The 22930-nt window shown below is 47.4% G+C and overlaps 1 protein-coding gene across 4 annotated transcripts; it reads left to right on the top strand.

Annotated features, from left to right (window-relative positions):
- Nucleotides 1–495: 495 nt before the first annotated feature.
- Nucleotides 496–22719, top strand: LOC133127233 (centrosome and spindle pole-associated protein 1). Of its 4 annotated transcripts, none has more exons than XM_061239959.1 (32): nt 496–551; nt 1341–1443; nt 1980–2055; nt 2187–2293; nt 3147–3224; nt 3696–3788; nt 4038–4378; nt 4537–4626; nt 4952–5050; nt 5482–5573; nt 6918–7014; nt 7465–7522; nt 7776–7820; nt 7938–7952; nt 8621–8922; nt 9486–9604; nt 10520–10586; nt 11508–11637; nt 13206–13353; nt 13698–13808; nt 13904–14016; nt 15183–15332; nt 15545–15685; nt 15963–16070; nt 16358–16421; nt 16502–16634; nt 19358–19497; nt 20809–20946; nt 21035–21075; nt 21217–21280; nt 21710–21822; nt 22137–22719. In XM_061239959.1, exons 2-32 carry the CDS (start codon nt 1354–1356, stop codon nt 22488–22490), a joined length of 3717 nt encoding a protein of 1238 aa, XP_061095943.1. In that variant the 5' UTR covers nt 496–551; nt 1341–1353; the 3' UTR covers nt 22491–22719. The 4 variants fall into 4 exon arrangements, with proteins under 4 accessions (XP_061095943.1, XP_061095941.1, XP_061095944.1 ...); XM_061239957.1 differs by having other exon boundaries at nt 4035–4378; XM_061239958.1 differs by having other exon boundaries at nt 523–617; nt 4035–4378.
- The last annotated feature ends 211 nt before the right edge of the window (nt 22720–22930 follow it).

Below are 22930 nucleotides of genomic sequence, written 5' to 3'. Positions count from 1 at the left end.
AGTATTTCCCTATTTTTAAAATTAATTTAACATTTAAATTTCAAACGACTTTTAGATTATATTTGATTCAGTTGTTTATTGAATCCAGATGTGAACTTTCACTTAACATGTAAGGGCTTCGTTGTTTTTATAGATATGGTTTGTTGAAATTTGTTAATTCTAACAGAGGGGTACTTTAATCGCATCATCTTATTTATGTCAGTTTCTTAAACCAGCAAACATACCGATTAAGCATTGGCTACTTCACTAGGCTAAACTGGTGTCCAATGGAGGTGGTAGCCTATAATGAAAGTGACACATTTAACTGAACAGTTAAATAAAGAAATGTTAAATAAACAACCACTTAGCTATTCCCCCAAAAAGACAACAAACCCTACATGGATCTCAACTCCGGTGACCAGACGCTTCAAATATGCGGGCTGTTTCGAGCCTGATTGGGTAAAATACAAAACCGGTGCGACATTGGCTGCAATTCGTTACATGTAATACTAGCTAGCGACTGTTGCTATAAACACAATACCACAGCGACCGGTTGGGTTGAACGTATCAGCGTAAGCAAGTTTTTCATCAAGCTAACGTGTTTATGATGGCATGTTGCTAACGTGCTAATATAGAAGGTACAAGTGGCTTTAGCAAAGCTCTGTAAAGGGACTATTCATGAGGAATACGAAGGGAATAGCCTATTTGAACATAATTTTGTTCTAAGTTAACTAACCATGATTGCTATCGATAGTTAGCCCAGCGATTGACGTTAAATTACCCATGTGTAAATATCAGTTTGTCATCTTCCTGGATAATCGTTAGCTAATCCAACATTGACTAACACTAGTTATGAAGAAAACGCTAAAATGTTCATTTAAGTTAGTAGTTCCATACGGTACTCAAATAACCTAGATCCATGACAATAGTGTTAACTCATCATGGCTCTGGTGCCAGGCAGTTGGCGCACCGTTAACTTGGATTGTTAGCTTGGATTAATGGGTTTGAAGAACTAACGTTAAACCTTTCTGACCATTGTTTTCAATCAGTGTTGCAGACACCTTTATGAATTCACTTATACGTTTCTAGAGTATGATGCGGGGAAACGAAAGATTACCAGCTCGATAACATCTTTGAGATAAGGTTGGAAGATGTGCTGTAGCCTATGGCCTAACCTGCTGCCCCGAATTGTGTACACTGCTGTTGCCTAACAACCAACGTTAAGGAGACCGTATTCTATTCTTAAGTCTTGCCTGAACCAGTCGGAAAGTGTCTGTTGCTAGACAATTTGCTTTTTAATAACTTCAATAAATAATTCATGAAGCAATTCGATAGTATTTTGCCTTCTGTTCTTGATGTAGAAACTCGTTGAAAATGGACACGCTTCACCGCTTTCCAGAGGAAGATAGAATTGAAAAGGAAAAGGTCACTCTGGATCACGATCCACCTTACATGGAAATAAGGGTGTGTTGTGCTGCCTCATAAATCGTTGAAAATATTATTCTTGTAGAATGAATTGGTCCATGCCACGTGTCTGATTTGGTTTCTGCATGACTTAATCCTATTTAGTATTTGAATTTACACTAATTGATGAAATACCATTCAATGTAATGTAATCTGTAATGGATACTATCATTGAGGTAGTAAGTCTGCTGTTTTTCCCTGTTGCATTCATACATGTATTTTGTTTTGTTGTTGTACATTTGGACTTTTCATTGCATTTTGTACATTCTCTAAATTGATAGACAATTATTTTACAGCATCCTACTGAAGGTATTTTTTAAATGTCCTACTTGAATGGATTGGAAAAATGCAAATATATACCTACTGCAAAGGATGCTGTGGAATAACAAGCAATGAATTGAATGCTATTGGATGCTGAAAGTCTGGTGTATAAAAATGTCCAACAAATGCAGTAAAATCATGGGTTAGGCCCAGACTTTGACCTTTCATCCAGGTCTTTTTCCAATAATGCTGTCTGTGTTTTGTTATCTGGATAGACAAAGGCAGATGCTGCCCTGAACACTGACACAAATGACACTGGCCCGCTGCCCAAGTGGTCCTCAGCCCAGAAAGGTAGACTACTGTACACCTGCTGCAGATGGCACTCCCTACAGTGTGGTCTTGTGTGTAGCAGTGCATGTGTGCATTTACTGTGCAATGCTGAGCTGCAGTCATCTGAGATGGTATATGCTTTTCTGATTCAGTGGAGCCTAGCTATGGCTTAAGCTTGCCTTTGGGAGAAGATTACGAGAAGAAGAAGCAGAGGTTACAGGAAGAGTTGCGTCTGGATTACAGACGCTACATGGCTCAGGTAATCTCTATTACATTGCATTGCTGTTCAAAAGTGTGCAGTCAGCCAGAGCAATCGGACCAATACTGAGATGCAATTGCATACATTCAACATGCATTCATGACAAATTTATATATGTATTAAAAAAAGACCACAGGAATCTAGGAGTCTTGGAACACATTCATGAAGATGAAGACTACAAAACGGTGACTTTGATACTAAAGTCAGTTATTGTTATTGTCTTAGTGAAACTACAGGAATTAATAATAATATCAATGGCTAACACAGGAAAGGGGTCATTGATGGTTTAAATGGCTTTAAGGGCCACAATGAGATGCTTTCTATGTATTCAGAGCACACATTGTCTTATGAGATCTAAAAACTTGTCATGGGGGAACAAAGGTAGGGTACTTTCACAAGTTTTTGGAAGCAGCATGTTTATCTAAATCAGTTATGCTGCTTATTCTGCCATGCAGTTATAACTTATGAATTATAATAAGTATAGTTATTATAACTATTACTTGTATGCTTGATTACTCTGAGAAATATGTGTTTTTAATCAATCTGAATCAGCTGATCAGAAATTGATATTATTCATTAGGAATTATGGGAATCGCTGTGAATGGGGGAAAATGTGGTTTGTAGTTCTGATCTGACATATCTGGGTGTTCCCTCTGCAGATTCGCTGCATCTGAAGGACATATCACTGTGATGAAAAAAAAATGACACTTGTATATGATCATGTAGCATGCCCTGGTAAACATACACAGTCCATATTGTTAATATGCTGGTTACTCTGACTCATGTCTACATGGATCATATTCCACCGTCTTCGTTATCAAGTAATCTGACCGGCATTGTTTTTCATTTTTAGAAAAAGGACACGAGCAGTGTGTCAGGCCTGCACCCACAGGGGCTGTCTCTGCCTATCGCCGAGAGGAGATCTGCAAAGGTAGTCTGCCCTGTTTGCTTGAGCGTCCTGTGGAAAGTGTAAATAATGGAGATGAGCTGTGAATCACGCAGGCTAAGGGTATGTTCTGTGTATGACAGTAATGCAGTGAGGTAAAACAGTTGGTGGAAGGAAATGGAGCAGTTGCAAACCCTGGGAGACCATTGAGCGTTTCCTGCCTACGCATGCACAGACTTGCTTATCAGAACATTTATGGCGATTTGCTGGCTGGTGTTGTTAGCAGACCCTGTGGATGTATCAGTGTTTCTCAGCAACCACAAGATTGAATACGGAGTCATTTTTAAAATTTAAATGCAGTATATTGCATTTCATTGTACGACAATTAATCTTTCATTATCCATGTATTTAGTTACTTTATGGTTTTTAAGGAGTCCTGTGAAACTGTGGGACTTCATTGTCGTTTGTAAATAGGTTCATAACATTCTAAAATAAGTTTGTCATTGGTCTTTCCAGGACAGATTAAGAAATGAGAGAAACCAGGAGTACAATCAGTTTCTCAGAGGACAAAGGCAGGAAAGGCCAAGTCAAAACTCCAATGTTTTACAGGTAAATTCACTTTTTCCTTTTAGTTTTATGAAAAAGGGAACCACTTTCATTTTCTAATGGCTCAGTTATGGGAATGAAGTGCCGTTTCACAAAGATGTATGTTTCCTGAATAGGAACAATGAAATGAAAGTTCAAATCAGAATCAAAGCTGCATTGCTAGTCTCTGCCGCAGATGAAGCGACTGGACGCAGCCTCCTGTTGGCTGTGTTTCCCAGGCTCTCTCTAACAGGCCAGGTGCTGTCTCAGCAGGGGCAGACCAGGGACAGTGACCACCACACTGTCCCCCGGGCCCGTCCGGACCACCCCAGACTCCCGCCGGTGCAGAGTGCCCCCGCGTCCCGGGAGCGACCCCCGCCCCGGAGGGACGCCGCCACCCTCACAGAGTCCAGGCCGGGCGGGCGGGGCCGCAGGCGCTGGGCCGAGCAGCCGGCCGGCCCGTACAGGAGGTACATGATGCCCAGGGTGGAGTACGACTCCCAGGACGATTACTCCGAAGAGGAGGTGGACTTTGTGGAGAGGAGGCCCAGGAGGACCCGGGAGCCTGAATACGCAGAGAGAAGAGGGCACAGACTGCCCCGCGGGCCTGACCGGTACTGCTGGAGACCGTCTGCTCCCGCTTTGAGCACACAGCCATTCAGAAAAACTCTCTCTGCATTTCATGCTCAGTCTCTTCTGATAGAGTGATGACTGCAGTGAAAATTCACCTCTATAACTATAACTCTTACTTATTTTTGAAATTATCTTTCAGAGAAGTGCCAAGACTAAGAGAGAGAGCAGTCGATGACTCCGATGATTACCCTGAAATGGGTCATTATGCCCAAAGACCGAGGAATGACAGGTGCAGCTCTAGGAATGTGATTGCAGTGTCTCCTGTCTTTTACTGCTAATGGTTGGTGGTTATACTCGACTCCTCAGCTGACTTATGCATTATACTGAAAGTGGTGTTCGTGAAGTTTCTTTGGGCCCATAAGGTTGTATTGAGTTCTTTAATACATTTTTCTTGGTAGAAACAATGCAATTGAACATGGTTACAGTTCAATGGTCAGTTAACCATGCTGCACATGGTTGTGTAGTTTAGGTATAGCTAATGCTCAGCTTTTGTCCCTAGTGAGATGTTTAATGATGGTTAAATCACTGAAGTTTGCCATCTCTCTACCTCACAGAGTTCACTGGGAGAGGAGGAAGGTGGAGGCCACTCCCATCTATAAAGATGACCATCAAGAGAGGAATCCAAGGATCCTGTCCGCTGCACCCAATCCCAGGTACTGGTCTCTTCTGAAAATGAGGGGATGGGGGTGTAGGAATGGGGAGTTTACAGAGGTGAAATGATGGGTAAAGATTATGACATGTCCAGTTCTCTCTTTGAGGTGTCCGATCAACATGCTGTTAGTGTTAGGGACACTGTGCTGTCGGTACCTGTCAATAAGAATGGTGATGTATGTAAGGAGGTAGTGTGTTTCAATGCCCAGGAGACTGAATTTACAGTGGAGAAATTGGCCTTGTGTACTCAAATTGGTGATGGATCTGCTCGAGAGGTGGTTTTGTTTATACTTTAGTGGGTGGTGGGATAGAGTAATGGAATATCAGATCTCTGCGTATGGAAGTACAGTTGGGGTGATTGTATCATTGCAGCATTGATCAGGTCTGTGTACAGATGTATAGCCCTTTCTCTGTGCGTGCGTTTGTGCATCAGGCTGCAGACACAGGAACCAGCACAGCCAGTTGAAAGGGCCAAATCAGTCAACATCAAGGACAGGGCTGAGTTTGCCACAGGACTGATGATCGGTAAGGTGTGAGTGTGTGTGTGTGTGTTTTAAATAAGGAAGGTTATGTAATATTCATGCACACGTGTATACCGTGGCTCTGTAATGAAATGACTTATCAGCCAGGTTTTTTTAAGAAATGACTATTTTCTGTTTTTTCATCATTCTATTATACAATGGAAAATCTTCACTGAAAATAAAAACAAATTGCATATGCTGTTCCTTACAGTTCAGTATGAATACTTAAAGTATTGTTAATCAAAGTTTCACAGTCAATAATTCTCAAATTCGTTCCACATAATGTCAATATTTCATATCTGAATGTGACACTAACCCTCTTAGTATTGTATGACCGTACATTCTTTGATTTCTGCGCTCCATATTTTTTCCCCATGAGCCTTCAAAACAAATAAAGGTGGTAGCACCATTATAATTTTACTGGAATATTGACATTTCTTATTTGAAGCGGATGAAATCTTCTCATTTCCTTGCTGTCCGTCTCCAAGCCTCTCTATGTGGTTTAGCATGTGGCTGGTGATCTGGGCAGAAATGAAAAGTCCACACAGACACATCCAGCTAGGCATACAAAAGAGTAGACTATACACACTGAGCATTTTATTAGGTATTTATTCGACTTTTTTGACTTATTGGTGTTCTGCTGCTGTAGCCTATCCACTTAAAGGTTTGACACGTTGTGTGTTCAGAGATGCAGACTGCCACATTGCCACTGTGGTAATGTGTGGTTATTTGCGTTACTGTCACCTTCCTGTCAGCTTTGACCAGTCTGGCCCTTCTCCTCTGACCTCTCTCATTAACAACTGTTGCTCACATTCTCTGCAAACTCTAGAGACTTTTGTGTGGGAAAAGCAGATGATTAGCAGATACTCAAACCATCCTGTCTGACACCAACAATCATTCCACAACAACAACATCTAATAAAGTGCTCACTGAGTGTATAGTTCTTATCAAAGTCTTTTGCAATCTATATTTACTGTTGGTATAAAAATAAATCAAGAACAGTCTTAATGATTGACAACCAAATATGCACAGAGAAAATGACAGGTGCTGCAATCTGGATTTTGCTTGTGGGCTTCATAGACTTCAGAATGGCATCGGCTCTGAAACCACGCAAGCCTGTCTCTCATGATCTCATATTATTTTTTTTTTTAAATGGTACATTTTCAACCTACAAATTTGATTCCATTTCCTGAATCTCAGCAACGGCCCCAAATGACACCCTTCAACAGCCATGCGACACAAACCCACGCACCTACCACACCGCACCAAGTCAGACAGAACGCAGTGGCTTTTGTTTTCTATTTTCTGTTTGTTCGGTTTTTAAACAATACGCTGCGTCATCGGGCAGGAGCTGCAGACGGAAATGTGGGCACACAGGCGAGAAAGGAGCGATACAGGCGGGAACTGCAGGAGCAAATGGCCGAACAGCAGAGGAACAGGAGGAAGTGAGTGTTGTGCTAATGGCTGTGGAGTGCAGAAGCTGTCACCCTGCGATCGCTCCTCTGCGACGCCGTCGGGCCTTCTTCACCCGACGGCGCCGCGCAGGGTGCCAGAGGTTCCACGCTTGCGCTGCACACCGTTAATTGGCTTCCCCCCGTCTCCCGTTTGCCCTCTCATTTTATGCAGGTGAAGTTCTTTTTTCGGCACTAGTTTGACACATTCTGGCAGATTGTTAGTCAGGAGAAAATGTGAGATTCCTCCACGGGGGATTGAGCCGTTGTTCGAGAGTCGTCAGCCAAGAGAGATGCCGAGGGCTGCTCTACGTTCTGTGTTTATCAATTATTTTATCAAAGTCAAATCAGTCAATTTACTTAAGGCAGTTTAGTTAATGTACTTTTTAGCAATGGGATTGTGGAACGAACGAACAGCGCCATTGTGATGTTTTTTTCCTTTAGGGAGAAGGAACTGGAGCTCAGAGTTGCTGCTACTGGAGCTGTTGACCCAGAGAAAATGGTACTATATTTGTTCCAACATGTCTTTTTGAAATGAGCATAACAAACTGAAGGGCATAGACACTATGCCACTGGCTACACTGACACACTGTTTCAAATATAATTCTGTACTGTGATGGGGTGTTGACAATGGTTTGTTTCACAAGAAGTACTGTCCTGGTTTAAAAAAAAATGAAAAGCTTGCCGATCCGCAGAGCTGTGTTTAGAAAATGTTGATTTTGTATGTGAAGCACTATGTGACATGTTATTTTCAGGTGTCTTCTAGAAGGCAGGCTGGTTTTCTTGGAGTCAGAATAGAGGTAAAATAAAATGGAAAAAATGTGGATCCTGTGATAAATAAAATAGCAAAGCCTCATGAAATATGGTTATTTTGTGTGGGCAGAATTTAATAACGAAACGTGGTTCTGTTTTTCAAGCACAACCAGGAGCAGGTAAATGTGCATGTACCTTTTAACGTACAGTAGGGGGCAGACTTGGGTCAAGCATGACTTTCTCTGACATCTGTACTTTTCTTCTAACCCTTAGGTTCCCTGCATTTGGTCTAATATCGTCACTGCATTGCAGAATGTTTCTTGACACATTTTTTTATTTCTGCCAGTAATCTTGTTTTAAGCATGCCGCTAGGATTGTTTTTGCTGTTTTTCTTCTTTCTAAAGAGCATTACCCGTTGACTGTCTGGGCATCAAAGTCACAGGTAGACACCATGTGTGGACTTGCACCATGTCCTCCTCTGTTAATTCCCAGAGAACTATCACATTGGATAAAACGTCCCTTGAAGCAGTATAAAATGGCATGAAGGGAACAGTGAATGCATAAAGTGAACGCATCTCTGGGGATGGAATAATTTACTGGGAATGGAATAATTTATTTGAGAGGGAGGCTCAAATAGTGGGTTGCAACTTGGACCACCCATTGTCTCTAAAACTGTGCTTTTGAGTCAGTATTTCCACAAACCCTTTTAGACTTCCGTCCGTTTCGGTGGGGAAAATGTTCTGGGTGTGCAGGTTTGCCCTGTGCCTCATTCCGATGTGAGGCGGCCTCTCCCCTGAAACGCTGCACTGACCTACCGTCTCTCACCCTGCTGCGCTGTCACTCACAGCCGGACCGGATCAAGCAGTTTGGGGCGGTGTCCCGGGACTACGAAGACAAGAGGCGGGACGTCCCGTACCGGCCGGGGCGGGGCCTGGACGCGCTGGGCTCGGAGTCGGAGAGACGGCAGCGCCAGGAGAGGCCCCCCGCTGACCCGGAGGACCAGGGGCCCCCGCACCAGCCTCGCCTGGCCTTCCAGGCCCCCGGGCTGTACAGCAGTGGGGCTGGAGCAGGGCAGGGCGGGGCGGGCGCTCCCAACCAGGACTTCCACAGAGGCCTGTCTGACACTCTGGGAGAAATCATGGTCCCCAGGTACCTCTGCTCACAGCTTTGTCTACTGCCACTGAGCTGGACACAACACTGAGAACACACCATGCAGCCCAACAACAGGGCATGTAAGGGCCGATGAGTTTTTCAGCTCTCTGCCTCTTCATATTGTTCTATTTTTAATAGTTTTTAAGTGTTGTTTTGAGAGACGACTACCGATAATGCTCGCCATTTTCCTGCCCCTAAAGTGTTCATAGGTTACCTAAAAGTTAGACCGTATCTAGCACTACATGAAGCCTGGTCATGACATCCCCTGAGTTTCTACTTCCACTACATGAGCTGGCATGCTATTACACACAGTGACCACTCTGTGTGGAGAAAATGCTTCTTTATTTATGTACATGCGTGTGCATACATGTATGTGTGTGTGTGTGTGTGTGTGTGTGTGCATAACTAATGCAGTAATGGCATTTTGCCAGAAGGGGTGAAAATCTGTATTCCCCGATTACACTTGTTTGTTTGGTTTCCTTATCTTTCATGCCATGTTGTTCATTTTAGAAAATTGTAGTGGCTGTCTGTATTAATAGTGTTGTGCTGTTTGCCTGTAGAATCACAGGGGCCCTGCCTCCCCCTCCACCCACACTGACAGACGCGTACCGAACTCCGTACGATGCGGCCTATTACTACTATGGAGCCAGAAATCCTCTGGACCCCAGCCTGGCGTACTGTAAGCCTGTCTCCCTTCATGAAACGCAAGCTGCTCTCATTGATCACGATGTCTCTATATTTCAGAACATTAAAAAACTTCAGGTGGTTTCAAGGGAAGTTCTGAAACATAGCTACTTGTCTACGCTTTGGAATTTCCAAACACTACATTCGTAATGATTAAAGGACCAATTAAATTTGTCTGTATGCTGCCAATGAGGGCTATGCATGGTCAGTGTTCAAGGACCATTTCTTTCAAAAGCTGTATTGCTCTGGAGCTTGTTTTGAGTCTGATAATCCAACTGTCACGATTCCAACAGTCATCTATGCTGTGTTGAAGCATAACTTCCATGGGCGGTCATTACTGCGTATTACCTAGCTCCTTCAGCAGATCGATAATAAACTCCATAATAATTAGGCTCACAAGACGGTGTCATCCATCTTAAGCAATACAGCATGTTTTCTGAGGCTCGAGTCTCTCCGCACACACTCCAGACGTACAGGGGCATCCAGAAGTCCTCTGTCAGCAGTTGTCATATTTTCCTCGAGTCTTCAATGACGTGTAACGACAGAGGATGGGATCATGGCCCTGTGAGGCCCTGTATCTGGAATCTGAAAGTGAACCTGGGTTGGTCTTTGACAGAGTTTCAGCGTCAGTTTGGACAGTAGTCAGCGTGTCTAAATCAGCCCTATTGGGCCGACTGCCCTGGTGTGTTTCACACATTTCAATGAGCACTTCATTTTCAATGAGGGTTCATTTTCAAATACTCAAAGACTTTTCTAGAAAACTTCACATTAATTTCATGCTTCAGTGAAATGCACTGATACGTTTCAGAAGGTAATTTGCATGGTAAAGTTCTGGTTTTGGAGAGTGGCTCTCTGTAGGCAGATGATTCTCGCTGGAAGGTGACTGTTGTGACTGTGTGCCCCTGCACAGATGGACCTCCAGCTGGGGGTCTACCGCCTGGAGCCCCTCCCTACCAGCACACAGGAGGACCACCACAGTGAGTGTCCCATATGATAACACACACTTCAGCCCCAGTCTAATGACACACGCTTAATAACACACACTTCAGCCCGGCTGTGTACCTGATTACTTCTGGGGCTGTAGGGTCCTGATGACATCAGTCTGTTAACACTGATCTCAGACCTGTGGAGTATATGCAACGGAAAACACAATGTCAGGGTGCACTTTTGAAACGGGTAGGAGTGTACAGCTTCATCCGATGGTTGAGGTTCCCGTGAGTGCCAGTAGGGGGAGCACTACACAAGCTGGTCGGAGCTGGAGGTAAGCTCAGGTCAAGGTTATTCTTCTGGAGGATGGTGTGAGTCAGTCACCTGATGCTCCCATGCAGCTCCAGTGTCTTACTTAGGAGAAAGCACAGAGCTCCCAGGGGTGATTTGATTGATGTGATCACAGCATTCCGATCAGCAGCTTCAGCTCAGAGGCTTGCAGGCTTTTAGCAAATGGAAACTATTTTATTCAAGTCAATTTTGGGTGGCAAATGATGCTTGAGTGCATTATAGTTGCAATTCGCCAATGTCATTTGAATTATTTAAAAAAGGAAACGTACAAAAAACGATTTTGAATAATTATTTTATTACAAACCACTTTAAAAAATCTAAACACATTTCACAACTGATGAATAAAAGGTGAGCACTTTTAGACCTTGGGGAAATCTAAAGGTTTTTCTTGCTCAGCTCTGTAGCTGCAGGCAGAATTTGAAAACCCTTCTGCAGATCCATGATAATCTAGTCAAAATATGTGTCCATGAAAGTTCCGAATGTTGGTGAAAATTGCTGCCTCTTTTGAAATTGTCAGTAATCTTTAGAATTATACTGACTTGGAATAAAGTGATTTGCCCAAGTCTCTATGATGTGCATTCAGATCTGGATTTTGAAATGCTGTAAATTGTCTGTAAAAGGCAGATGAGTCAGATGGGAACTGGACCCACTGGAGTTGGAGCTGGTGCTGTAGTCGGGGTCTTCCCCACAGAGAGGCCCAAGCAGAGCAAAGAGAGCATGCAGAGCTACCAGGAAGCACTCAGAAAACAGGTATGGTACACCCACCGAGCCTGAATCTGCAACATCTGTCCAAGGCAACTGCCCTCTTAGATCTGCTCTCAAGTGCATCGTGGGATATGGAAGGGTAAAAGGTAAATGAGGATCCCTGGTACTGGACAGGTGCATGCTCTGCTGGTTTATGTTTTCACCTTAAAATCGGCACCCAATTCAGTCGCAAATTAGTTAACTAACTTTACCTGGTTATGAACTGCTCTAATCGATTAATTCAGTGTGGAGTGATGACGGTAACCAGCAGACCCTGCTGCTCTCCTGGACCAGGGCAGCAGATCCCTGCCCTAGCAGTTTCCTTTCCATTAAAAGAGCCTTCAGTACTGGTCGAGTATACTAGCAGTGGTGGATATGATGTCCTGGGGGAATTACTCCACATTGATTTAAACTAAAATTCTCTAAAAGTAATCCCAAAATGCATGCAGATCTGAATACTGAGGAGAGAAATGGGATATTATCTGACTGGGAATGTGAAGGGTGTATCCGTTGAAGTGTATGGAGGTATGAATCCCCACCCTGAATTCTGCTGCCTGGTTTATCAGGGATAATAGCCTGGATTACGGTGCAGATGGCAGTAGCACTGGAGCCAGTGCTTTGTATTAGTGATGAGATCCAGGGATTTGGCAGGAGGAGGTCATAAAAATACATCACTTCCTTTATAATTAGCATTCTTGGTAGCTAAGTGTCAAAAGTTATCTTTCTGCCACTTTCTCTGCCAGGCCAGAAAGTAGCCCATAGCATCCCTTTAGGAAAACTGTGTAGCCTGATTACATGCACTCAGTGAGCACTTTATTAGGTAGACCTACACACCAGCTTGTTAATGCAAATATTTAGTCAGCCAATCATGTGGCAGGAGCTAAATCCATAAAAGCATGCATACGTGATCAAGAGGTTCAGACCAAATGTCAGAATAAGGAAGAAATGTGATCTAAGTGAATGATTGTTGGTGCCAGACAGGGTGGTTTGAGTATCTGAGAAACTGCTGATCTGATCTCATTTTCACGCACGACAGTATTTAGAGTTTGCAGAGAATGGTGTGAAAAACAAAAAACATCCAGCGAGCAGCAGTTCTGTGGGCAGAAATGCCTTGTTAATGAGAGCGGTCGGAGGAGAAGGGCAAGACTGGTCAAAGGTGACAGTAACACAAATGACAACACATTACAACAGTGGTATGCGGAAGAGCATCTCTGAACACACAATGCGTCAAGCCTCTAAGTGCATAGGCTACAGCAGCAGAAGACTTTAGTCTACAGGGGCGGCCTGTAGCGTAGTGGTTAAGGTAAATGACTTGGAGACACAAGGTCGGTGGTTCTAATCCCGGTGTAGCCACAATAAGATCCGCACAGCCATTGGGCCCTTGAGCAAGGCCCTTAACCCTGCATTGCTCCAGGGGAGGATTGTCTCATGCTTAGTCTAATCAACTGTACGTCGCTCTGGATAAGAGCGTCTGCCAAATGCCAATAATGTAAATGTAAAAAAAACAAGTGAAATAAATACCTAGTAAAGTGCTGACTGAGTGTATACTGACCAGTTTAAAACCCCGGTGGCAGATGCAAGAAAGGCAGGAGCGTAATAAACAGGAGAAAGAAGAAAAGGTGCGCTTCGAGGCCCAGCTGGACGCGGAGAGGAGGACCTACAACCCCTGGGGGAAGGGTGGGGGAGGCGCACCACTGCGGGACAGTTGGGGGAACCTCATCAGTACGTCCGCTCTCCTCCCCACCTCCCAGAACACATCCATTATGCATCATCTGTGTTTATCATTCAAAAGCATGATTCCACGTTCCAAAATCCATCTCACTCGCATCATATGAATCTATCATTATATATCAAAATAATTTGATGCTCAGTACTGGAAAGACTGCCAAAATCTTCCATCTTTCATTAATCTAGAGCAGTGGCTACTGTGTATTAATAATGCAGGAAGACCTTGCATGGCCCTTTCTCAGAATATAATTGATATGAGCTCAGTGCAGCTGTCTGAATATCAGAAGGATGTGCGTGTTTCACGGGGCTGTTGACTCGACCCTGCGTGGTTTCCCCAGCGGATCTGAATCGCATGCACAAGGTGAACGAGGAGGCGTACCTGAACCCCGAATCCCGAGGGAAGAAAGCGGGGTCTGAGGACCGAGCTCCCACCCCCCACCGGATCTCAGGTACCCGCCTGAAAAACCCCTGCCCGTTAACACGGAACGCCTCCCTGTACTGCTCCGTTCTGCAGAGACCAGCCAGGTTGTGCTTGTTTTGGCAGGGTACTCCTATGCCCAGGGTCCTGGCTTTCCGCGGGGCAATGCTTCTGCGGATGTACCAACACCGCAGCAGATTCACGAACAGAACAAATACAGTGAATACCTCAAACAGCAGGTATGTGCCATTTTCAGAGCTCGCAGTGTGCGTTCACATACCCCCCCTGGAGCTGGACTCCATTGAAAGCCATGCCGGAGGGTGATGTTGCTGTGGTGGTGCTCCTGGTCTCCCAGATCCTGGCCCATATCACACAGTAATAGTTTCAGTATAATCTGCCAATCAAGTCCCCAGATGGCAGGCAAGAGTACGCTCACTTCATCCAGCCTCTATCCTTACTGCCTTACTGATGGCACACTGGTTTATTTTCCTATAATAAATGTGTTGTGTTTGTTTTTTGATTTTTGAAAAAGATGTGACTTGTAACCAGTGAATGTGTTGTTTAATAACACATTACCCACACTAATTTTCTGTAATTTCACTTCTTTCTTTCCTTTTTTGCCACAAGGCATGACATTTTGAATCACCTCTGCGCTCTGTTGCCCTTTAGGAATGAAACCATGTGACTGTCACATGACATGTGCATGTAGTGTATGTGGTGAGCATGCTGTTCAGGCACAAATGGGCTCAGTTTCTCCATTTCCGTTATATTCACTTCACATTTTTAATGCTGTGATAAAGGAAATGGAAGCAATATCCTTACGTGTCAAGTGGACAGTTATCTCGATTTGTTTACTGTGTGTGTAAACCTGGTAACCATGTTTTACATCACCAAGCATCCTGATAGATGATTGGAAATGTTAATTTCCCTGTGGGCTTTAAACCCTTACATTCCAATATATTTTATTCATCGGTCTCAAGAAATCTGTCATGCAAGGTTGTGAATGCAATAATATTCAACAGGGCTTCAGCATTTTGAGAAACATTAACACTTTAGTTTTTCACAATTTTTAAAGCTATAAGCTGGTAATTTGGCACCTTGTCGTGTATGCAGGACTCCTGTTAGAAGACTGTATTTGCATTTAAAGTATCTAAACCTAAGGGGAGACTCGTGATAAGAAGTAGATTTTGACATTTTACTTCACGCCCACCACCAAACCCCGTTTCACAACCCGTATCAGCCTAATTGGTGTAATGAATGTGCAGTGGAGGAAGAGGCTCATTTAAACAGGCAGGTCTGAGGGGGCAGTGGAGCCCCTGGTCTCTGCAGGGGTGGGGGAGTAGTGAAGCCTCACCCCGCGGGTGGTTCTCACATGAGGCCGGCCCCGCCCGGTTCTGTGGAGCAGATCGAGGAGAAGCGGCAGAAGGAGGCGCAGGAGCGAGAGCGCCTCAAGCTGGAGGAGAAGAGGGAGGAGAAGAGGCTGGAGGAGCAGAGGGCTTGCATCCAGAGGGAGTACGAGGAGGAGCAGGAGAGAAAGAAGAGGAAGGAGAGGGAGGTAAGTGTTTTGAGAAAGAAATGAGCCTAGGCTGTAAGGCTGTAGTAGTGTGATGATACTCGGTGTAAGAGACTTTGCTGTGATGGCCTTATGAATGGTGAATGGCCGTGGTCACGGCCTGTAGAAGCTGATAGAGGCCTACAGTGGAGCACTCATAGTGACTCAGGAGCGGCCTCATTGCTCCAGCAACATCTTCTGCTCCTGCTCCACAGCAAAACGCCCAGAACGAGGAGCAGATCCGGCTGCTGAAGGAGCGTCGCGAAGAGGAGGAGCGCAGGAAGCGGCAGGAGGAGGAGAGGGAGAACGACATCCTGAGAAAGCAGAGCGAGAGGGAGAGGGTCCAGATGGAGGAGGTGCAGCTTACACACACCCACACCCACACACACACACACACACACACACCCACACACTCCACTGGATAAAATAGACCATTTACGCTTCGTGTAAATTATCTCTGAAGGATGAAACTGACTCGCCAGCCCTATGAGCCCACAAGACTAGACTAAAGATTTAGCTGGGTGACATTAAATGGAAAAGGCGGTTGTGTGTGTGTGCTGTATTCTAATGAAAGCAAACAGTTTCATTATGGATCGCAGTTCACTTTGTGCACTCTTGCATTCCTTTGAGAAGACGCCTAGGCAGCCGTCTCCACCAATCCCAGCTGTGCAGAAAAGGCTCGCCTCTCAACTCCGGTCCAGACCCCGGTCTGTGGAGAGCCGGTCCAGCACTACCCTGTCTGTGAGTGTCTAGTGCTCATCTAGACCTCCGCACACAGCCCTGTGCAGATGAACAGCTTAGTTTGAGGTCAAGAACACTCAAGTCCTCTGAATGAGTCCTCGTCTCCAGTAACTCTAGATATGAGATGGGATTGGAGATACTAATCGGTTGATTAGTCCTTTTTAGTCATTTACTCCTACAGTATAGTTAAGTCTGCTAAATGTAAGACACTGTAAGTAATGCAGTGTGCCCAGAAAAGAAGTAACACTTGGGAGGACAGTTGTAACGGTCTCCCCGATCTTCTGCAGGAGCGCTCCATGTCCGTCCCGCCCTCCCCACCGGTGCCCGCCCGGAAAACCCAGCCGAGAACAGGTAATGCCGGCCACCCTAAAACCTCTGTGTGTCACCGCAGCAGTGTGTGGTCAGAAGTGTAAGAGGCGTGCGTGTGTTAGTGGAACAGGCAGGCGTGATCGGCGAGCTCTCGTCCCTGCGTAAACAGCTGCACAGCGTACAGAGGAAGCTGGACCAGGAACTGCAGCAGACCGAGAGGGAAAGCGAGCCGCCGGACAGCCCTGTCACCACCAGGTAGGCCACTGCGAGATATACAATCAGCACACCACTGGCTGAAATGTACAGTATTTTCAATTACCTAAAGCCAAAACTGCCCCGTCGATAATGATTAGCCAAGTTGCCAAGTTTATAGAATCACAGCAGCTTGTATGCTATAAAAACATGCATGTGAGTTATGGAATGGAAATCTGTCTTCATAAGTTAAGCTGGGCTGTTCCCCAGGGCCTGCTCTGTGCTGTCACAGGCAGACCTACAGTGGGCTCAGGAATGATTGGCACCCCTGACAGACAATGCACATAAAAAAATACTTAAATTAAAAATAGAATTATTGAGAAACTCAAAATGCCAAGATATATGCTGTACTTCATGCATTTTTAAACTGAACTGACTAAAATCAAGCATTCATTTAACAACAAAAATATATTTAACCAAAATCAAGGTTTCATAATTATGGGCACCCATAGTTTAGTACTTGGTGCATCCACCTCTGGCAAAGATTACATAAGTCTTTTCCTGTCATGCTTGATAAGAATAAAAACACATTTTGAGGGATTTTGATCCTTCACATTCTTGTGGTTGGGTCTTTCATCTGCCCTCTTCAGTTCCGGACCTCAATCCAGTCGAAAAGCTGTGGGCTGAACTGAAGATGCCTGATGGAGCAGAGATGTCTCTAATGGCCAATGAGACACTGACTGAATTACTCCCTCGCTGACTGAATCTCTCCCTCCCTGACTGAAACGCTCCCTCACTGACTGAAACGCTCCCTCCCTGACTGAATCGCTCCCTCGCTGACTGAAACGCTCCCTCGCTGACTGAAACCCTCCCTCCCTGACTGAATCGCTCCCTCTCTGACTGAATCTCTCCCTCCCTGACTGAATCTCTCCCTCCCTGACTGAATCTCTCCCTCCCTGACTGAATCGCTCCCTCGCTGACTGAATCGCTCCCTCCCTGACTGATTCGCTCCCTCGCTGACTGAATCGCTCCCTCGCTGACTGAATCGCTCCCTCGCTGACTGAATCGCTCCCTCCCTGACTGAATCGCTCCCTCCCTGACTGAATCGCTCCCTCCCTGACTGAATCGCTCCCTTGCCTGACTGATTCGCTCCCTCGCTGACTGAATCGCTCCCTCGCTGACTGAATCGCTCCCTCGCTGACTGAATCGCTCCCTCGCTGACTGAAACGCTCCCTCGCTGACTGAAACGCTCCCTCCCTGACTGAAACGCTCCCTCCCTGACTGAATCGCTCCCTTGCCTGACTGAATCGCTCCCTCGCTGACTGAATCGCTCCCTCGCTAACTGAATCGCTCCCTTGCCTGACTGAATCGCTCCCTCACTGACTGAATCGCTCCCTCGCTGACTGAATCGCTCCCTCGCTGACTGAATCGCTCCCTCGCTAACTGAATCGCTCCCTTGCCTGACTGAATCGCTCCCTCACTGACTGAATCGCTCCCTCGCTGACTGAATCGCTCCCTTGCCTGACTGAATCGCTCCCTCGCTGACTGAATCGCTCCCTCGCTGACTGAATCGCTCCCTCGCTAACTGAAACGCTCCCTCGCTAACTGAAACGCTCCTTCGCTGACTGAAACGCTCCCTCGCTGACTGAATCGCTCCCTCGCTGATTGAATCGCTCCCTCCCTGACTGAATCGCTCCCTCCCTGACTGAATCGCTCCCTTGCTGACTGAAACACTCCCTCGCTGACTGAATTGCTCCCTCGCTGACTGAAACGCTCCCTTGCCTGACTGAATCGCTCCCTCGCTGACTGAATCGCTCCCTCGCTGACCGAATCGCTCCCTCGCCTGACTGAATCGCTCCCTCGCTGACTGATGTATTTGCCATTGGCACTGGCAGGATTAGATTCCAGTCCACGCTGAATGTCGCTACACCAAGACATGGTGCTTTAGCTGGCCCTGGCGTGCAAGCAGCCTGGAAGGCTGATATGAAGTCATCCCCGTAGTGATTGATGAAGGCCAGTAATTAAATGAGTTCATTCTGTAAGGGATGGGGCTGATGTTCATGTTTCAGCTGCTCCATATTTCCTTTTCAGGAGATGGGGATGTATCCTCAAGCCCTGCTAGCCAGAGGATTTTCAGACCATAAGTGGCTTACGTAGCTTATTCCATGATGTGACTCATGTGGTACTGAAGCTCACTACTGGTGCATTGATTCTGAGGTTCAGCGAAGTAGTGAGCCTGCTGTGTTCTCAGTACATTCAGTTAGACCCCTCTGCTTCCTTTGTGTAAAATGGAGGAGCTGTCACTCAAAGCCTGTAACATCTGGGAGGTGCTGTGTGTGTGTGTGTGTGTGTGTGTGTGTGTGTGTGTGTGTGTGTGTGTGTGTGTGTGTGTATTCAGGCTGTAGTGGTGTGTGCGTGCATGTGTGTGTTCTTTATGCAATATTGTGTGTGTAGTATAGTGTTGCTGTATGTTCTGGCTGTAGGGTTGTGTGTTCAGGCCCCATAGTGTTGGGTTTACAGGCTATGGCATTGTGTGTTCAGGCCATAGTGTTGCTCTGTGTTTAGGCCATAGCGTTGTGTGTTCAGGCCCCATAGTATTGGGTTTACAGGCTATGGCATTGTGTGTTCAGCCCATAGTGTTGCTCTGTGTTTAGGCTATGGCATTGTGTGTTCAGGCCATAGCGTGTGTGGACACCATAGCGTTGTGTGTTCAGGCTTGCTGCTTTAGGCTGCAGCGTTTAGCGCTCCGGTGTCCAGTCTGCGACCTGCGACACTCTTGTTTCCAGGCGCAGGGAACGGGCGCAGGTGGACGTGTTCGACATGGCGAGGCAGAGACTGCAGGCGCCGGTCAGGAGAAACTCCATCAAAGCAGCGGGGCCCATCAACCCACAGAACATCCGCGAATTCAACAAGCTCAAATACAGAGGCAAGTGCCCAGACACAGCCCGGACACAGCTCAGACACAGTCCGGACACAGTCCGGACACAGCCCAGACACAGCCCAGACACAGCCCAGACACAGCCCAGACACAGCCCAGACACAGCCCAGACACAGCCCAGACACAGCCCAGACACAGTCCAGACACAGTCCAGACACAGTCCAGACACAGCTCTTCTCTGAGCGCTGCTGCTAGCTGTGCCACAGGAGCTTCCCTTCACTTAGCACTGTCTGTAGTTAAAACCTCCCATCTCAATCGCTATCAAAGGAAAGGATGTAGCTTCAGCTCTCCTGTTGGGTGATTGGTTGCCATTGTACCCTTCAGCAAGGCAATCAATATGAATTGCAGTACAGATGGACAATGTGTATAGTTGGAGTAGTTCTTTACCCAAAAGAAGTGCCTCTGCCAGGCGGTTGGAGATAATGATGCATCAATGCAGTGTCTGTTCCTGGCTCTGGAGCTGGGGTTAGTTGTTTCATTTCCCATTCTCCCAGTAGGTGCTGGAGGTCCCTCTAAGACAGCCAGAATACCAGAATACCCTTCTGTCCAAGCTCATTTACCTCCCAGACCCTCATCTGCCTAGTCTGGATCTCAACTGGCTTTGGCTTCGGCCTAGCTCATGATGTCATGAATGAATAATAAGAGGGCTCCATATGACCATAAAATGCATCAATCAACATCGGAAAGCTTGGCTGCAACCAAGGAAACGGGGGACTAGCAAAGGAAATGAGCTGAATGAGTTCACAGATAGGAATTGTGTGTGTGTGTGTGTGTGTGTGTGCATGCATGCATTAGTGCGCACTTAGCATGCAATACTGGCGCAGACTGCGGTGTGTGTGTGTCCGGTCTCAGGGACAGGAGCCGCCTGAGCCACTGAAGTTATTTCCACTAACCTTTGAGTGACAGGTCTCCACCTGGCCTTGTCCCACACTGCCACCCCCACACTCACCTGGGGGAGGAGGGGGTGACTGAGTAGCTCTCATCCTGTTACACACACACACACACACACACACACACACACACACACACACACACAAATGCATTGGCTGTATAAATCAGGCATGTGGATCATCAGCACTGTAGGAAGCTGAGTCCTGGTCTACATTCCCACGTTAACTGAAACAGTGCCAGCCCTCTGCATCATCTCGGTAGAGGTTACAGTTGACGTGTGTGTGTGTGTGTGTGTGTGCGCGCGTGTGCGTGCGTGCGTGCGTGCGTGCGTGCGTGCGTGCGTGCGTGCGTGTATGCGTGCATGCGTGCGTGCGTGTGTATGTGCGTGTGTGTGTGTGTGCGCTGCAGACAGCGAGTCTCGGGAGGAGGTGCGGCAGGCGTATCCGGACCCCCCGGGGGATGATCAGAGCCTGGAGCTGCAGCAGCAGGCCCTGCTCCGGGAGCAGCAGCGCAGGATCAACCGCATGAAGAGGAGGGAGGCGGCCGGTCAGTGGCTGATCCCTCTGCTCATCACACAGAGAGGAGCGGTGACCACGCCGAGCGCTTTTAACCGCCTCTCTCTCTTCCCCCACAGACTACTTCGACCTGGCCCCTCAGCCATACCAGACTGATGTGGTGAGTTTCTTATTCTGGCTGGGTATGTAACACTGGTGCACCTAAACTCTGGATAAATACCCCCGGCCCTGGGTACAGGGGTTCAGTGATGACCACTTCAAATAGGACGTTTCCAAACACTGAGTGCCTGTATTCTTTCAGAGGAGCAGCCGAATGGAGAATCTGCTGAGCTCCACCTTGCTGGACTCAGAAAGCGCTTTCATTGGTAAGCCCAAAATCCGGTAGTGCAGGTGGCCAGTGGAGAGCAGCAGTGCTGGGATCACACAGAGTGGGGGGGGGGTGGGGGGGTAGTGCAGGTGGCCAGTGGAGAGCAGCAGTGCTGGGATCACACAGAGTGGGGGGGGTGGGGGTAGTGCAGGTGGCCAGTGGAGAGCAGCAGTGCTGGGATCACACAGAGGCTGCCCGTGTAAACATGGCAGCCAGGGTGCTGCACAGACAGCTGCTGCCAGTCTGAGAGGGAGCGGGGTGCCAGCCTCAGCCAGCCAGCCAGGGAGGGAGGGAGGGAGGGAGGTGAGGAGAGAATGGCGGTTCAGTGGAGTGGGTGTAAGCAGGACTGGGAGACGGTTCAAAGCTCTTTCTGTACGAGACGTAAAGCTCTTCAGAAAGCGACTTACTCCACGTGCTGTTTCTTCAGACTCGAGGGGCGACACTTTCCCAGTGCCTACAGACGGCAAGGCCCAGCCTGGCCAGAGAACCAGGCCCCCCTCAGCCAGGGAGAGAGGAGCGGAGAGGATAGACTACAGCCATGTAAGTGATCCACTCCCATCCTGGATAATCCCCACAGCTGGAGAGCCCATTGATCATTATGGGAGCAGAGACTAGCATATTTTCACGTCCAATTTTCTAACCGCATTAGAACGTGAGGCATGTAGACGTGTATATATATATTTTTAAAAGCTTAATGTTATTTTATACTACAGCCATGTGTGAGCCTGAATTAATCCCCCCAGCTGCGCATATTCAGAGAAGGATTACTACAGACGGCCCGCTTTTCCGAACGTCAGGCTAATGTGTGCTGAGAGAGACGAGCAGAGAACATGAGGAGTGATGATGTTTTTCAGGAGAGAGGCCCCTCTGCGGTCCCCCCAGAGCCTGCGGGGCGGCCGGACTCGCGGTCGCTGCGGTCTCAGGCCAGCCTGAGCGTGGAGCGGCTGCAGGACCGTAACCAGCAGCGCATGCAGCGTCTGGAGGAGCTGGGCGGCCCGGCCTGTCCGTCCCCGGGGGACGTGTCCTCGGACGACGGGGACAGCCTGAGGCCCACCCCGCTGGACTCGGCCCGGCGCTACTCGGTGGAGACCTGCGCCACGGAGCCCTGGATGAGGCCCGGCACCTCCGAGACCCTCAAGCGCTTCATGCAAGGACGGGCCCGCAGGGACACGCACGACTGGGAGGGGCCTTCCACTTACCACGGCTGAGCGTCTCTCTGTGCTACTGCGCCACTCTACTACCCCCCCAATACACCCAGCGCCCCTCTACTACCCCCCCAATACACCCAGCGCCCCTCTGTACTACTGCACCCCCAATACACCCAGCGCCCCTCTGTACTACTGCACCCCCAATACACCCAGCGCCCCTCTGTACTACTGCACCCCCAATACACCCAGCGCCCCTCTGTACTACTGCACCCCCAATACACCCAGCGCCCCTCTGTACTACTGCACCCCCCTGTACTACTGCGCCCCAATACACCCAGCGCCCCTCTGTACTACTGCACCCCCAATACACCCAGCGCCCCTCTGTACTACTGCACCCCCAATACACCCAGCGCCCCTCTGTACTACTGCACCCCCAATACACCCAGCGCCCCTCTGTACTACTGCACCCCCAATACACCCAGCGCCCCTCTGTACTACTG

This window comes from Conger conger, chromosome 4, assembly GCF_963514075.1.
Source record: "Conger conger chromosome 4, fConCon1.1, whole genome shotgun sequence".
Classification (NCBI taxonomy): Eukaryota; Metazoa; Chordata; class Actinopteri; order Anguilliformes; family Congridae; genus Conger; species Conger conger.
The sequence above is the reverse complement of the archived record's forward strand: the minus strand, read 5'-3'. Positions and strand labels throughout refer to the sequence as shown.

Coding starts and splice junctions, on each gene's coding strand:
- LOC133127233 (XM_061239957.1), top strand. CDS start 1,354: ATGGACACGCTTCACCGCTTTCCAGAGGAAGATAGAATTGAAAAGGAA. Junction 16,635..19,357: donor GACAGCCCTGTCACCACCAG/GTAGGCCACTGC, acceptor TCTTGTTTCCAG/GCGCAGGGAACGGGCGCAGG. Junction 20,947..21,034: donor GAAGAGGAGGGAGGCGGCCG/GTCAGTGGCTGA, acceptor CTTCCCCCACAG/ACTACTTCGACCTGGCCCCT.